Raw genomic sequence first — 15,416 nt, 5'->3', positions numbered from 1 at the left:
TTTTATAGTATTTTAAAATCATTTGTATTCCTGAGGTGTTAGTTTTAACTTTTTTTTCCTGATTTTTACCTGAGTCCTCTTTTCTTGATAAGTCTAATATTTTATCAATGCTGTTTATCTTTTTGAAGAACCTGCTCTCAGTTTCATAGGTATTTTCTCTAAGTTTCCATTTCATTTATTTCTGCTTTGATCTTTATTATTTCTTCTCTCCTTTCACTAATTTTGGGCTTTGTTCTTTATCTAGTTCCTGTAGGTATGAGGTTAAATTGTTTGAGATTTTTCTTATTTATTAAAGTGTAGACCATAATGTATTTCTATAAAACTTTCTTTTTAGAACTGCTTTTGCTGTGCCCCAAAGAATTGAATTATTGTTTCCATTTTCATTTGTCTCCACGTATTTTTTTTATTTCCTCTTTGATTCTTTCATTTACTTACTGGGTGTATGGTAGCATATTGTTGTAACCTCAACATATTAGTGTTTTTGCCAGGTCTTTGTCATTTATTTCTAATCTTATACCATTGTGGTTAGAAAAGATGCTTAAGATGATTTTGGTCTTAAACTTACTGAAATTTGTTTTGTGCACATAACCCGAGATCAAATTTGGAGAAAGTTTCTTGTGCAGTTTTAGAGAAATGTGTGTTCTGCTGTTTTGGGGTGGAATATTCTGTATATAACTGTTAAAGCCATTTGGTCTAATGACTTATTCAAAACCACTTTTTAATAATAGATTATCCAGACCCAAAAATCTATCTATTGCTAGATGTGGGCTTTTAAAATCCTTTAGAATATAACTATTGGTTTCTAACTTTTAATGTCTGTTAACATTAGCTTTATATGTAAGGTGCTTATTTAGTATTATTATATCTTCTTGTTGGATTGATCCCTTTATTCTTCTATAATGTCTTTGTCTTTTAAAGTCTATTTTGTTTGATATAAGTATTGGTACTCCAATTCTCTTTTGCTTCCATTTGCATGGGTATCTTTTTCCTTTCCCTTCTCTTTTTGTCTGTGTGTCTTTTGATCTGAGGTGTCTCTTTTAGACTGCACACAGATAGATTTTGTTTACTTATCCATTCAGTTACTCTGTCTTTTGACTGGAGTACTTGGTCCATTATAGTTAATGTAATCATTCATAGATACTACTCATTGCCATTTTGTTAATTTAATTGTTTTCTGGTGTTTTTTGTAGTTCTCTCTGTTCTTTTGTTCTTCTTCTGACTTCTTCCTTTGTGTTTGATGGTGTTCTTTAGTGTTATACTTAGGTCTCTTTCTCTTTTTGTGTATTATGGATTTGGGGTTACCATAAAGTTCCCATGTATACAGCAATCTATATAAGTTGATGGTTGCTTAGATTTGAACACATTCAAAAGCATTAAACTTTTACCCCCCAAACACAAATTTTATTTATATGATGCCATATTTTGCATATTGCCTACTATTCTAAATATAGTTGATTACTGTTTTCTTTTAACCTTCATATTAGCTTTGTAAGTGATTTATCTACTACCTTTACTAGATGTTTGCTTTTACCAGTGAAATTTTTTCCTTTCATACTTTTTTTCTAGTTGGACCTTTTCTTTTCTACTTAAGGAATTCCCTTAACACTTACAGGGCCAGTTTAGTGGTGATGAATTTCATTAGCTGTTTTTCATCTGTGAAACTCTATCTCTTCCTCAATTCTGAATGGTAAACTTGGTGGGTGGAGTATTCATGGCTATGTTCCCCCAGTGCCCTTTTAGCACATTGAATCGATTTATGGCCTCCCTTCTGGCCTACAAAATTTCTGAGGAAAAATCAGCTCAAAGCCTTATTGAGTTTCCTTTGTATGTAACTGTTTGCTTTTTTCTTGGTGTTTTTAAGATTATAGAAGTTTTCCATTTTAACTATTCTGTCTTGGTGTGGACCTCCTTTGATTCATCTTTTTTTAGGAGTTCCTGGATGTCTGTTTTCTTCTCCAAATTAGGGAAGTTCTGTTATTTCTTCAAGTAAGTTTTCTGCTCCTTCTTTCTTCTTCTGGGAACCCTATAATGCAAAAGTTACTATGTTTAATGTTGTTGCAGAGGTCCCTTAACTTGTCCTCATTTAAAAAAAACTATTTCTTTTGGGTGTTCAGCTTGGTTGCTTTCCAGTACTCTGTCTTCCAGCTCACTGATTTGTTCTGCTTCCTCTACTCTTGTGTGGAATTCCCTCTAGGGTTCTCATTTTAGTTGTATTTTCAGTTCTGGTGGGTTCCTTTTTATACTTTCTCTTTGTTGAAGTCCTTAATGAATTCATCCACTCTTCTCTCAAGTCTGGTGAGCACCATTATGCAGATTACTTTGAATTCCTTCTTAGGTAGATGGCTTATCTTCATTTAGTTCTTTTTCTGAGGTCTTGTTCCTTTGTATGAAACATCTTTCCCTGTCTCCTGACTTTTGTCTGACTTTGTGTTTGTTTCTACATTAGGTGGAACAGGCACCTATCTCAGTCTTGAAGAAGTGGCCTAATGTAACAATGCCCCTGTGTAGACTGTGTGCTTAGTGGCTTTGGCTAGCTGATTGGTGCTGGGTAGGTGCTGGCTGTGGCACTTTGCACAGAGGCACCCTGTCAGGTCAGCTTGAGCTAAAGCAAGAGTAGTTCAGAGGTTCCTAGAGCACTTTGCACCACGGTCCCCTGGAAGGACAGCTGAAAGGGAGGCCAGGGTTTTTGGGGAGCTCCATGTTGTGGCTGCTTTGGTGGGAGGGCTTGGGTGTTGACCCACAGGCCAGGTGTGTGCTTGGGTCACCTTGGTGGAACAGCTGGACCTGGTGTGGGTGAGGGGACCAAGTACCTCTGATCCTCGAAAGAGTTCTAGTAGTTAAGCTCATTTGGCAGACTTCTAGGGTTAGTAAATGAATGTCCTTCACTTAATAGTCTAGTTTCCCTTTGAACTCTGTTTGTTTTTCTGTGACCTAGGGTGGGCAAGTCTGCAAAAGGTTCCCTCAGTCATATCTCTCCCTGCTATAGGTTGTCACATTGTGGTTAGTTGTTCCCAATGTTACTGTGTCTCTGCTGTTCCTACCCTTCTATTTGTGGTCCCTCTATGCTTTTTTGTGCAGAAGCTGTTCAATCAGCTTTCATTATTCTTCAGGAGGAATTGCTCTATATGTAGATGTAGATTTGTTGTCTAGGAACTGAGTTCAGGGTATTTCTGTGCTTCTATCTTGGACCACCTCCTATTATAGCATGTTCCTAAGGTAGCAAGCCAGATAGAAGTAAGAGGCTCTCTCAGCATATTCCCATCTGTGTGACAGTGTTTTCTATCTTTTGTGTGTGTGAGAGTGAGCAAAAACAAGGGGAAGCAGGAGAGAGGTAGAGAGACTGTCCTAATGTCTTTACTTCTTTCCCTGTAGTTTTTTCCAATTACTTTCTTTTATTTCCTCTTTTAATAACAGATAAATGGAAATTCTCTATTTCCTCACTTTTACTTTACTTGGGTATCCAGTCTCAGTATATCTCTCAAACTTCAGTGTATGCAAGGGTTTCCAGGGATACCTTGTAGAAAATACAGATTTCTAGGACTTTCAGAAATTCTTGTTCATTAGGTCTGCAGTGGAGCCCAGAGTCTGGGAGCCTCACCCTATATTCTAATGCAAGAAATCAAGGAACCACACTTTTCTGTGACAATTCCTGCTATTGCTATGAACAGTAGCTATGCAATATTTTTCCTACCGATTTTAACTGCATTAACGTTCTTAATCAGCCAGTTCTCTGCATTTTCTTAGAAATTATGTTCAAAGGCATAGGTGTTTGATTCATAAAGATATTGGTAGACCACTTTTATACTAAGTTGCTTTTTTTTTTTTTTTTTTTTTTTTACATTCCCACAATTGTAAATATTGTGAATTAACTAACAACTTTGCTTCAACTGTAGGAGAATGCAAAAACACTCCAGGAAAGAAGTGTTGCTTATATAAACTCAGATTCATCTATAGAAGGTATATTTTATTTTAGATTATTAAACATCTTTTGAATGTGCAAATTGTAACTAACTTATAAACAAAGATTATTTTCTTCCTGTCCAATTTCTCATTGATACCTTAATTTTCCACTTTACCACAGAGAAAACCATGATTCAAATGAGTCTATGTATGATTCATAACTAAGCTACTGATCCTAATTTCTTTAGTATATTTTCCATTTGCCTATCTTTAATTACTACTTAAAACTCTAGTATTAATTACAGTCTTCCTGTGGAGATATTAAAAAAATTAGGCTAAAATATTTCAGAATACTTTACAGAATATTCCACACAGAAATACTTCCTGTATGTACTGCAACAATTTGAAGCAAGCACAAACTACACACTTCCCTTGGAACCTGACATGTGACATTTGTGTCTCTAGGCTTGCATTTCATGATGTCTAGATAAATGTCAGAGCGTACTTATTACTGAAACTCTATAGTCTCATATCTTGATACTGTTGAATTGGGTAAAAAGGGAATAGACTTATCACTTCATTTGCCAGAGTCCCCCTAAGAAATACCACCCTAAGAATGATGCGAGGGGTTATGGTGGGACTTGCTGCCTCAGCAGCCAAAACCCTCCTATAACTTCCTCTGTTTGAAGTGTACACTTTTTTGCTCCTGAAGAACTATTTCCACCCTATTAAGATTTTATTTACTTGATAGAGATTACAAGTAGTCAGAGAGGCAGGCAGGGAGAGAGGAGGAAGCAGGCTCCCTACTGAGCATAGTGCCCAATGTGGGGCTCAATCCCAGGACCCTGAGACCATGACCTGAGCCGAAGGCAGAGGCTTTAACCCAATGAGCCACCCAGGTGCCCCTCCACTCTTTTCTAATTCCTTGGGAATGATGCCTTCAATTTCAAGTCTACTGTATCTTCTTTATAATTAGAAATAGAGTTCTATTGGAATTTCATTTGGAAGTATTAAAACACACTGTGTTTTATTTCAGGCAATTATACTCTCAGAGTTGACTGTACACCCCTTCTTCACCAGTTGGTGTATAAACTGACAAAAGAGGTAAATAAATCTGTCTTGTTTTCTAATGAATGGGTAAGTGAATAATACCTATTTTCTTAATTAGTAGTGCTTTTTAAACTGGAAAGAGACCTTAATACAGTATTTGTATGACCTAACTATAAGAATAGTATTGCTAGTCTCTTCTAATAGTAGCTATTAATAATTGTGTGCACTGTTGTCATGTTGTAGGTATACAGAGTCATGTGGTAGAGGCATTCTGATAGTACAGTGAGCTGAACTGGAAAAAGCCTTGGGTTCAGGCCCAACAAAGCGAATTTTAGCAGCAAAGATAATAAAAAGACATGGTTACTGAATCCAAATACTTAGTAGTCCAGAGAGGATATATACTCATAAATGAGGAATTATACTTCACTAGAATATTGGATTCTACAAGCAATGGAGAACAATTATGGAATAGAAAATGTGAAATCCTGGGGCAGGTGGGCAGGCATCAGAAGAGGTTTACAGAATATTTAGTGCATGGGCTGTAAAATGGAAGGATATGAAAGAGAGAAGGCATTCTCAGCACAGAACACAATACCTAAAGCAGATGTGAAAATAGGAAAAAAGTATTTCCTGACCTCTGGGTGGCTCAGTGTGACATAAGTGAAAGGTTTTGGTGGAGAGATGGTAAGAAATGGGGCATGACAAACAGGCCAAGTTCAGACATCTGGTGATGGAGAAATTAAAAATCTTTAACAAGGTTATACATTATCATATTTACCCATTAGAAAGATCACTGTCAGTGTATAGATTAAGCTGTAGCAACTCTAACAGCAAAACAAAAATAATAATCATATAGGAATTTTGTAAATATTGATAAAAAAGTATTCTGAGCTCCCTAATGTACTCTAAGTTATATAACCTATTCCCTTAACATCTCTGTATTTCATTTAAATAGTTCATTGTAGAATTACAGAAATATTTCCTTGAAGTATGTGTCACTTTTCTGAAGGTACTATTTTCCTACTTTCCCTTATTATTGTTCTTTTTCCTATTAGTGTCTCTAAAAACTCCTTTTCCCAAAGGAATCCTCTCATTATCCCAACTGGCAACAAATTGGATAGCTCGTGTTCTTGATCCTTTTATTGTAAATGTCCCATAAAAACATCTCCTTTAAAAGCAAGCTGTAAGGAAAATCCTGAGAAAATCCCTTTCAGCATATGCATTTATGCTTTGTGCTGTCCTAGAGAGATGGCTCCTGCCTTTGATGTCAAGGATAAGAATAATTTTAGGGGTGCCTTGGTGGCTTGTTAAGTGTCTGGCTCTTGATTTTGACTCAGGTCATCATTTCAGGGTTGTGAAATTGTGCCATGTCAGGCTCCATGCTGAGAATGGAGCCTGCTTCAGATGCTCTCTTTCCCTCTGCCCCTCCCCCCATGCTTGTGTTCTCTCTTAAAACAAACAAACAAAAAACCAACCATAAGAATGTTAGGGCCAAGAGGGAGAAATTTAGGTCTATGCCCCTTTGTAAAGAGGCAGATGCTTATCTATGGCCACACCAAAACCCAGTAGAAAAAGACTTTTGTATTCTCCTGTGAACCGATCGTTATAATTTTACCAACTCCTAGTATGTGTTAGCATAGTCACATCATGCTGGTAACATGAGAGTCAGATAAGAGTTGTAGACAGGGCAGAGCTTAGAGAGAAGGGCAGCTGACTGATCAAAGAAATGGGGCAAGGTGTTGAAATAATGGAGGAGGGTCAGCACCTATGAAGATGTGTTGATTAGAGACAGAAGTATGATCTCGGGAGACCAGGCTGAAGGGACACCGTTCTGGTTAGTGGTAGATTGAGATGGTGATTCCAGAAAATGAAAGGATTTTTCAGGGAATTCAATCTAAGCAGGATATGGGAGTTGGAGCAGATTCTCAGCTACTGCAAGTTGGTAGAAATGGATTAGAGTAGAACCCGATGAGTTGGCTGAAAATAGAACATCTCTGCAGCTGCAGTGTGCTGGCAGGCAGAGGGATGACTGTGGAGTGCTGGGACTGTTTTTAAGCTAGGGCTTCATGTGCAGTGATAAGGCAACAACCAACTCTGTATAGGGGCAGAGAAAATACCAGAGAACTGATGTTTATATTAAGATGGGGACCATTATTCCCACTTCCACAAGGTGAGAAAACTAGGGCTTCAAGGGGGGAAGCAATACACAAAAGATTAAAAGGCTTCCAGGCTGCATAGGTAGGGTATGCTCCCCACCCCCACTTTTTTTTTTTTTTTTTTTTTTTTTTAAACGAAGAGCCATAACCAGACAAATTACAGGTGGGTATGTGTGGTAATATGGATTTAAAATACATGTTAGCCTTCCAAGTCTGCAATTTTTCCACACATTGCCCTGCTTCAAGTGAAGAATGAAAAGTATGTTTATACTTTTAATGATAGTATAAAAGGTTCATGCAATTTACAGAAGATCTTAGAATTTCCAAATAGAAATCTGAGCTTATACAGAGCTTTTACAACCCATCAAATTCCAACTTTGCAAAAATAAATATAATGTGACTTTCTAAAATGGCAGTACCTCCTTACCCCACCTGCCCTACAAAACCAACTTCAAACTTAGTGTCTTCAGCCTCATCTCCTGCCCTGAGGCCTCTTTTTATAAGTCTTCATGGACAAAAGCAATTTACTAAAGTAAATCCTGTATCTGGTTTGGCCCAGTAACTTACTACTAAAAGAGATCTAAGCTTCCAGAAATCATAGTGATGACATTTGCTGGAACTCTAGTAAAAAGTTTACCAAAAGAAGGAGATTTTATCCCAGGTATAGGGCAAAATTACCATTAGGCAGCCAACAAAAATAAACAAGAATTTGGATTTTTTTTCCTGCCATTTGCTTTTGTTTTTCCATAAAGAACATGACATGTATCCATATAGTGAAAAGCTGATAAACATATGGTCTTATTATTGGCATAAATTTAGTTGCTCCTGGGTCTAATTCACAGTATTCGATTTTTCATTCCAGATCTCTAGCCCAGATGATGGTTTTGAGAGTAAATCTCTTTATGAAAGCTGGTTAGAAAAGGACCCTTCATCTGAAAATATAAACTTTCCTAGGTAAATTACTTGTGTATTTCTTACCATAGGATAAATTATGAATTCCCCTTTGCCCCTTGTTTCTCCAAACATGCAATTCTTAGATGTGTCAACAGTTTGACTAAAGAGAATCCCATAGGATCCTGTTTGTGGCCTTCGATTTGCTAACTGGACAAAATAGCTGTCTTTGAATCTATAAGAGTCTAGTTTTGCAGAGTTTTAGTCAAAGTTATTTTGCCACATTATCAGGTACTATTTTGCATTCTTGAATTAAATTTCAAATATGTTATATATGTTAATAAATCATGTAACTGCAAATGATAATGATGAAGAACAAGAACAGGATTATTTGCTTCTAAAGGGGCATTATAACCACCAGACTGTCTTTACCTGTAATCAATTTAGACTGTTTAAGTATTAATTTTTTTACTTCATATTCATACAACAGCAGCTTTCTTGATTTTTTTGTTTGTTTTGTTTCTCCTGCAGTACTATTTCTAAAAACTAGCAGAGGATGGTAGAGTGTATAGCTTCATTCCATATTCTAAATAAGGGTTGTGAAAGTCTGTTTCCACTATGAAAGTTTCACATGCTTAAAAAAAAAATTACTGGAGTAGAAAAAAAGGTCTGAAAAACATCTAAGGTTGGGGTCGCCTGGCAGCTCTATTGGTTAAGTGTCCACCTTAGGCTTTGGTCATGATCCCAGGGTCCTGGGATAAAGCTATGTCTGTGCCTTACTCAGCAAGAGGTCTAATTCTCCCTCTGCCCCTCTGTGCTCTCTCTCTCTCAAAAATCTTAAAAAAAAAAAAAAAAAAAAAAAAAATCCAGGGTCTAAATTTGGGAGTGTATAGTTACATTCTTAATGCAAATGTAATTTTACTTTCTGCTTTACTCACCATTAAGAATTTTTCTGTTAGTATATATATGTGTGTGCATGTGTATAGTGGTTTTCTTTACTATATGCAAAGAAATCGATTTTAATTAAATTTCTAAATAAGTCACATTTAGATTCTTAAGGATCTTATTTTTTTGTTTTTCTTTATTTTAAATATACTTTAACATGGCAGGGTTTTTTGTTTTTGTTTTTAAGATTTTATTTGAGAGAGAGAGAGAGAAAGCAAGTGGGAAGAGAGGCAGAGGGAGAAGCAGACTCCTGCTGAGCCAGGGACCTGATGGGATGTGGAAACTCCATCCAAGGGTCCAGGGATCATGACCTGAGCCAAAGGCAGACATCTGACTGAGCCACTGAGATGTCCTTCATAGCAGTTTTCTTCCTAGATTATAGTTCTCTGGGAATGATGAAATCTTACTTTTCCCTCTAAATAAATACCATAACATGCTGACAATATTAGAGACTACTGTCTTGGTAGGGAGCCTGCTTCTCCCTCTCCCTCTGCTTACTGCTCCCCTGGCTTGTATACTGTCAAATAAAATCTTTAAAAACAAAACAAAACAAAACAAAAACACTCTATATAGTTCCTAGGTTGCTGTCTTTGGTGGCACTGTTTAACTCCATGTAGTAAAGTATTTTTGTAGTAAAGTACTTTTCCTAATTCCTGTAAATATGCTATGCAATTCCTTGCTTGGTTCACTGTCCCATTTTAACTTCATAATTTTTATTTATTTCTCCATTTGTGTATATTTATTTTCTACATTAGGATCAACAAACTGGGATCTGGAAGTGATTTTGAAGCTTATTTCCAGAGACTTGGAATTGCTTCAGGCAGAGCCCGTTACACTAAGAATAGGGTAAGCCATTGTATTATTTTGGATACACAGCACAACCAACTTGTTAGGAATTTTAAAAAGTCTAGTTTTTTGGCACTAGGTCACATGGCCCAGGAAAAATTCCACGGATAGGGGCTGACTTTATTCCCTTTGTAGATGGACTAGGAATTTGGGTTATTCTGTGTATCTTCTCTGCAGGATTATTCAGTGAAGCAGTAGTTAACAAAGTAATGCCAGATACTTAGCTGGTTATCAGAACCAAGTAGTTCATATCTTTTCTGGTGTAGGTTTTGTTGGAAAGCCTCATTCTTATCTTTTCTTGAGGAAAACAAGCAGGTGAAGAACCTGTCTTGGTTACAGGGGATGCCAGAGTCTTTACTGGTTACAGAGTCTTTATTGTTAGTAACCCCTCCTTACATACCCACTCCTGCCTGTCATCTGAGCCCAGGGCTTCTGACTAGGGAATAAAACAAGTTCCTCATTTTTCAGTTGAATCTTTTTTCTGTTCTGCACTGACTACTTTACACCATTGTCACTCAAACATACTGATGATGTGCAAGTCGTAGGATATGCCAACATATACCATATGTCTGCTTGATTATGTAAAAATTATGTAATAAACTGGGGTGCCTGGGTGGCTCAGTGGGTTAAAGCCTCTGCCTTCGGCTCAGGTCATGATCCCAGGGTCCTGGGATTGAGCCCCGCACTGGGCTCTCTGCTCAGCAGGGAGCCTGCTTCTCCTCCTCCTCTCTCTGCCTGCTTCTGATCTTTGTCTGTCAAATAAATAAATTTAAAAAATCTTAAAAAAAATTATGTAATAAACCAAGGTGAAGATTCCAACAGTAAACTCAGATTAGTCACAGATTTTAGTAATTTTGAAATAACTGCAGTACACCAACATCTTGCTTTTCTAGAATACATACCCCTTGCAAACTGGACTACCCAGAAGATGACTGAGAACAGAGAAGAAAGCAAAAACAGTTCCAAAATAACCCAAAATAAATGCACAAGTCTGTATACTAATACCCATTAAACTTTTTCAAGGCTTATTCACTGATAACCTATTCTGGCATCAATCTGAACAAAGTTATCTAGTTTTTAAGACATTGTAGATTAAAAGCAGAGTATTAGAGACTGACATGGGGGATTCCTTGTAGTGATACTAAAAGCAATAAAAATGTTAACCTTATAGCAAAGTAGCAGATATCAAAAACTAAATTTAGGAAAGGCAGTCCTAAGTCAAAAAATATTTACTTAAAATACCACTATGTAATAATTTATCCTGGTAGACCATACAGTTTGGAAAGGAGACAAGGTACTTAAATATCAAATTCCTAAACATATGTATCTTAGCCAACCAGAACCTTTCGTTTTCAATCAATTGATAATTTTAAACTGTGCTAATATACAGTTTGAGTATGTACTCCTTAATTTCAGTTATCAGAAATACAATAAAGACAATTTTCAGGAAGTATTTTGAATAAAATTACATGAATTATAAAACAACAGTGAAATTTAGACTGGTAAAAAATGATAGTGTTTTAGTTAGATACTAAGTTTATTCTGCTTCATTGTGATAAAACTCAGGGTGCCACAGGATTGTATTTTTCCTGCAATCATTTTTATTATATCAATCCTGTAATTTGAATATTTAATGTTTGTATTTAGTACCTGGTTTTTTCCTCCCCCTTCCCCCCCACCCCTTCCAGAAAACAGATAAATACAGCAGCTACCCGGTATACCACACGATTTATGAGACGTTTGAATTAGTAGAGAATTTTTATGATCCCACATTTAAAAAACAGCTTTCTGTGGCTCAGTTACGAGGAGCCCTGGTTTATGAGCTTGCAGACTCTGAAATCATTCCTTTCAATATTGAAGACTATGCAAAAGCTTTGAAAAACTATGCATCAAGTATCTACAATTTATCTAAGAAACATGATCAACAACTGAGAGACCACGGAGTATCATTTGGTAAGAATGGCTGGGTATTTTATAATCTTTAAGTCAGAGCTTTAAGACAGTCTCCTCTTGTCATCACTGCACACTCTCATCCTAGAATATATACCTGCATCACTTAATTCTTACCTCTGGGAAAAAACCTAAGCACTTTTAAAGAATGTAATTTCATCTGATACTTATAGGATGAATCCATATTGCTAAGTTAATGCTACAGACATTGGTTTATATTTTCATGATGTTGCTGCCTTTAAAAATATTTTTGCCATTAAAAGAACAATACTACAATACAGAGATGAGAAAACCTATTCCACTACATATGTAAGTATCATTATTACTGCATATTATTTGTCTACATGCAGGATTTCTTTTACATGGTTTTAATCAGTTTCATATTTATGTAGCCATTTTGTGGTTACTATTTTATACTGTACCCCTTACAAAGCAGAGATGAAATGGGTCTGAAAGTGGTTACTCAATTCAAATCCTGGCTTTAATATTTAATCACTGCATGATGCTGGGAAAGATACTTGGCCCCTATGGGTGTCAGCTTCCTTAGGAGTGAAACAGTAAAGAATATAACGTGTTTCCAAGACAGCTGTGGGTGACTGACCTGGTTAATACATAGAAACAATGTTATCTACTAGTAGGGTTTTATTTTAACCATTTTAATCTGGGAGTACATGTTCTTAGTATACACCAAAATTATCAAATTTGTATTCAGTGTCTACCATCTACAAGTTCTGTGTTAATTCCTGGGAGATAGAAGGATGTGTGAAAAATAATCATTGCCCTCAAAGAGCACAGAATTTCACGTGAGGGAGAAGACCAAAAGGCCGGGGCCAAGTTGTGATAGGATTATACAGAGAGTACTACAGGAATACAAAAAGTAAGTACAGAGTAGTCAGTAGTGGCTTTTGAATATTACTACATCCAAATTTGTCACCTTCAAAGTTATGATGAGCAGCAGGTACTAAGTTCTAGAGAAAGATGATGCAAAGAAAATTTAGGAAATTGTGTTTATATCAATGATTGGAGAACCTCTGTAATGAAGGGGCAAATAAAAAAAAAAAAGATTAAACTGCAGACATAAGATGGACATTCATGGTTCTTTGGCTATACAGCACCCAGTTCTTGTCCTAGATGCTCTGATTTTTCTTTTAGTGAATTACTTTTTATCAATTCAATTTGGTATCCAACCAAGAGAGGGCACACACTTAAAATGGAATGACTCTCTTTACACAGGTTAAGTAACCTAATCTATCTCTTAATACCCAGCCTTCCCCCCCGCCTCCCAACTGTCAAACTCTCCAACTCATTGGTGACACTCCATCCGGATTAAACACTGATAATCTCCTACCTAACATGCCCTACTCCTTTCCCAATCAAAATTCACCATTAAGTGCCAGGCAAAAACAGGCACTCAAAAAACGTTTTAATGAAGGAATGATGGATGGGATGGATATATAATCTGCACTCCTGGTCTCCAGTTCCTTACTTCCTTCTACCATTACAGCGCACTGTCTTCCTACTAGTCTCCCAAAATTGTTTACGCCAAAGTTATCACTCACCCCTATTACTAAATACCAGGGACACAATTTACTTCTTATCCATCTGGACTGCTGTGGTTCACTGGAAATTTAAAATTCCTTCCTCAATACTTTTCTGTAGCTTCCATAGTACCTATTATTATTTGGTACATGGTTTTAAAAACAACTATACTAATTAGAGCTTAAAGGAAATCTAGGACAAAGAAAGATTTGTATTCTTTATTTTGAATGCACTATTTACTAGCTGTGTGACCTAACAGCTTGTGTCCGGAACAGTAAGTACTCTATCTGTAAAATGAATATTGTCTCCCCTGCTTTACAGATTAATGAAAGGATAGTAATAATTTCTGTTTATGTTCAATTTAGAAAAGATACAAAATAATAGGTAATTGTAATAAAAAGTACACTGAGAACCTTCTCACTTTACTTAGAATCTTTGTAAACTAGAGAAAAGCCTGACCAGAAAAAAACCACCACCTGACCCTATTTCTGTGTCCACGTACTTCAGCTTGTCACAGGCAGACTTTAAACAAGATCTTAAATGCACTCCTTACAAAGAGGGCTTAACACTGTTTTAGTCTATAATATTGCAAAAACATAACTATCTATAGCTGTCTCTAGTATCTAGCATACAGATGTACCAATAGTATGTATTGAATGAGTACATACATGAATGATGCATTTCTGGTAAATTAGGAGTTAAAAGATTTATGTCCTAGACTCCTGGAAGTTATTTCCTGAAGAAACAATTGTCATTTTCTATTTTATATATGTATGAAATTTTTATATACTTTTATATAAAATATATACATACAGTTTCTTTGTTATAATATTTTCTGATAATCTCCATGGATCTGCAGGAAGGCCAACACTGTTTGCCTATCTATTCACTCATACCTGCCTGGAATGGGGACAGCAGGCAAGTGAACATGTGAAATAAGCAGCACTTACGAACTGACCTTCCACTTTTGTATTTTTAAAAGATTCTTTATTTTCTGCTGTGAAGAACTTCTCAGATGCTGCTTCAGATTTTCACAGAAGACTTACACAAGTTAATCTTAATAAGTAAGTTTCAAATGTCAAGCTCTCCATCATTCTGAAAACAGATGTGGTTACTAGAATGAGTCATGTACACTTATACTTGGCTCTACCTCACTGCTCTTGAGGTCTGTGATTCAGCAGCATCAGCATTACCTACGAGCTTGTTAGAATGAGAGTATCAAACGCCTTCCAAGACCCACTCAATTCGAATTCCATACTTTAATAAGATGCTCCAGAATGGTTTTTATTCACACTGAAGTTTGAGAAGCCTTACTCTAAATAGTAGACAAAAACTCATCCCCACAACAAAAGCCAAGGAGGAGAGCTGGGAATTCACAGTTCCACAGGCTTAAGTGCATTTGTAGTATGAATTTCACTATGATCCCAATACTTCCCTGTCCTAATGCAGAATGTTTTTATTGATACAATTGTTGCATTTCACTTAACCACTTGCTTGAAATATAATGAAAAGCTCCTTGAATTGTAGGAAAGCCAGAGAATTTATGTAGCACCCCAGAAAGAGAGCTGGCAGATTCCAAGTGTGAAAGGGGAGTCCTGGCATGCAATACCTCCCATCCTTCTTGTAGAATGAAGCAACTTCCCTTCATTTGTTGCTGTTCAGCATTTATTCGGTGGCACTAAATGGCTTATCAAGAACTTGATAGCACACCCAACCTGCCTTTGCAGGAGGCCGGGCTCTCCTCCTAGAAAGAATTAAAAATGTCTTTCTATTCTTTCTGTGATCTTGAAAAACAAATGAACCACTACCAATAGGTCTTTCTTACTGTAAGTATTAGAAAGATGCCTCTGTTGTCATATATGGTTTACATATGAGGCATTACCATTAATCTGCATTTTCTTAAAACCTACTGATTTTTGAAATTCATTTTTCCATGCCTTATCCTGTATTATTTTAAAATCCAGTTCCATGGTAAGGGTTATAGTTACTTATTTCTTGTTTTCCCAGTCCCATTGCAGTGAGAATCATGAACGACCAACTGATGCTCCTGGAGAGGGCATTCGTCGATCCCCTTGGTTTACCAGGGAGGCAGTTCTATAGGTAAGGAAGCAACAGGTGTTTCACCAAAGGACATTAGCT

General features: G+C 36.5%; 1 protein-coding gene across 3 annotated transcripts in view; it reads left to right on the top strand.

Moving 5' to 3' along the window:
- LOC116598484 (N-acetylated-alpha-linked acidic dipeptidase 2) overlaps window positions 1–15,416 on the top strand; it is a 53,442-nt gene that overhangs the window by 26,814 nt on the left and 11,212 nt on the right. For 2 of the 3 annotated variants that reach the window (XM_032357331.1, XM_032357332.1), the window contains 7 exons: window positions 3,894–3,957; window positions 4,937–5,004; window positions 7,969–8,060; window positions 9,698–9,788; window positions 11,477–11,741; window positions 14,260–14,341; window positions 15,285–15,377. In XM_032357331.1, the coding sequence (XP_032213222.1) occupies window positions 3,894–3,957; window positions 4,937–5,004; window positions 7,969–8,060; window positions 9,698–9,788; window positions 11,477–11,741; window positions 14,260–14,341; window positions 15,285–15,377 (755 nt within the window). Of the gene's footprint in view, window positions 1–3,893; window positions 3,958–4,936; window positions 5,005–7,968; window positions 8,061–9,697; window positions 9,789–11,476; window positions 11,742–14,259; window positions 14,342–15,284; window positions 15,378–15,416 lie in introns of those variants that run through there. The other variant, XR_004289084.1, reaches the window with a different exon arrangement.

The sequence above is a fragment of the Mustela erminea genome, chromosome 9, assembly GCF_009829155.1.
Source record: "Mustela erminea isolate mMusErm1 chromosome 9, mMusErm1.Pri, whole genome shotgun sequence".
Classification (NCBI taxonomy): Eukaryota; Metazoa; Chordata; class Mammalia; order Carnivora; family Mustelidae; genus Mustela; species Mustela erminea.
This window is presented reverse-complemented; position numbering and strand designations above follow the sequence as displayed.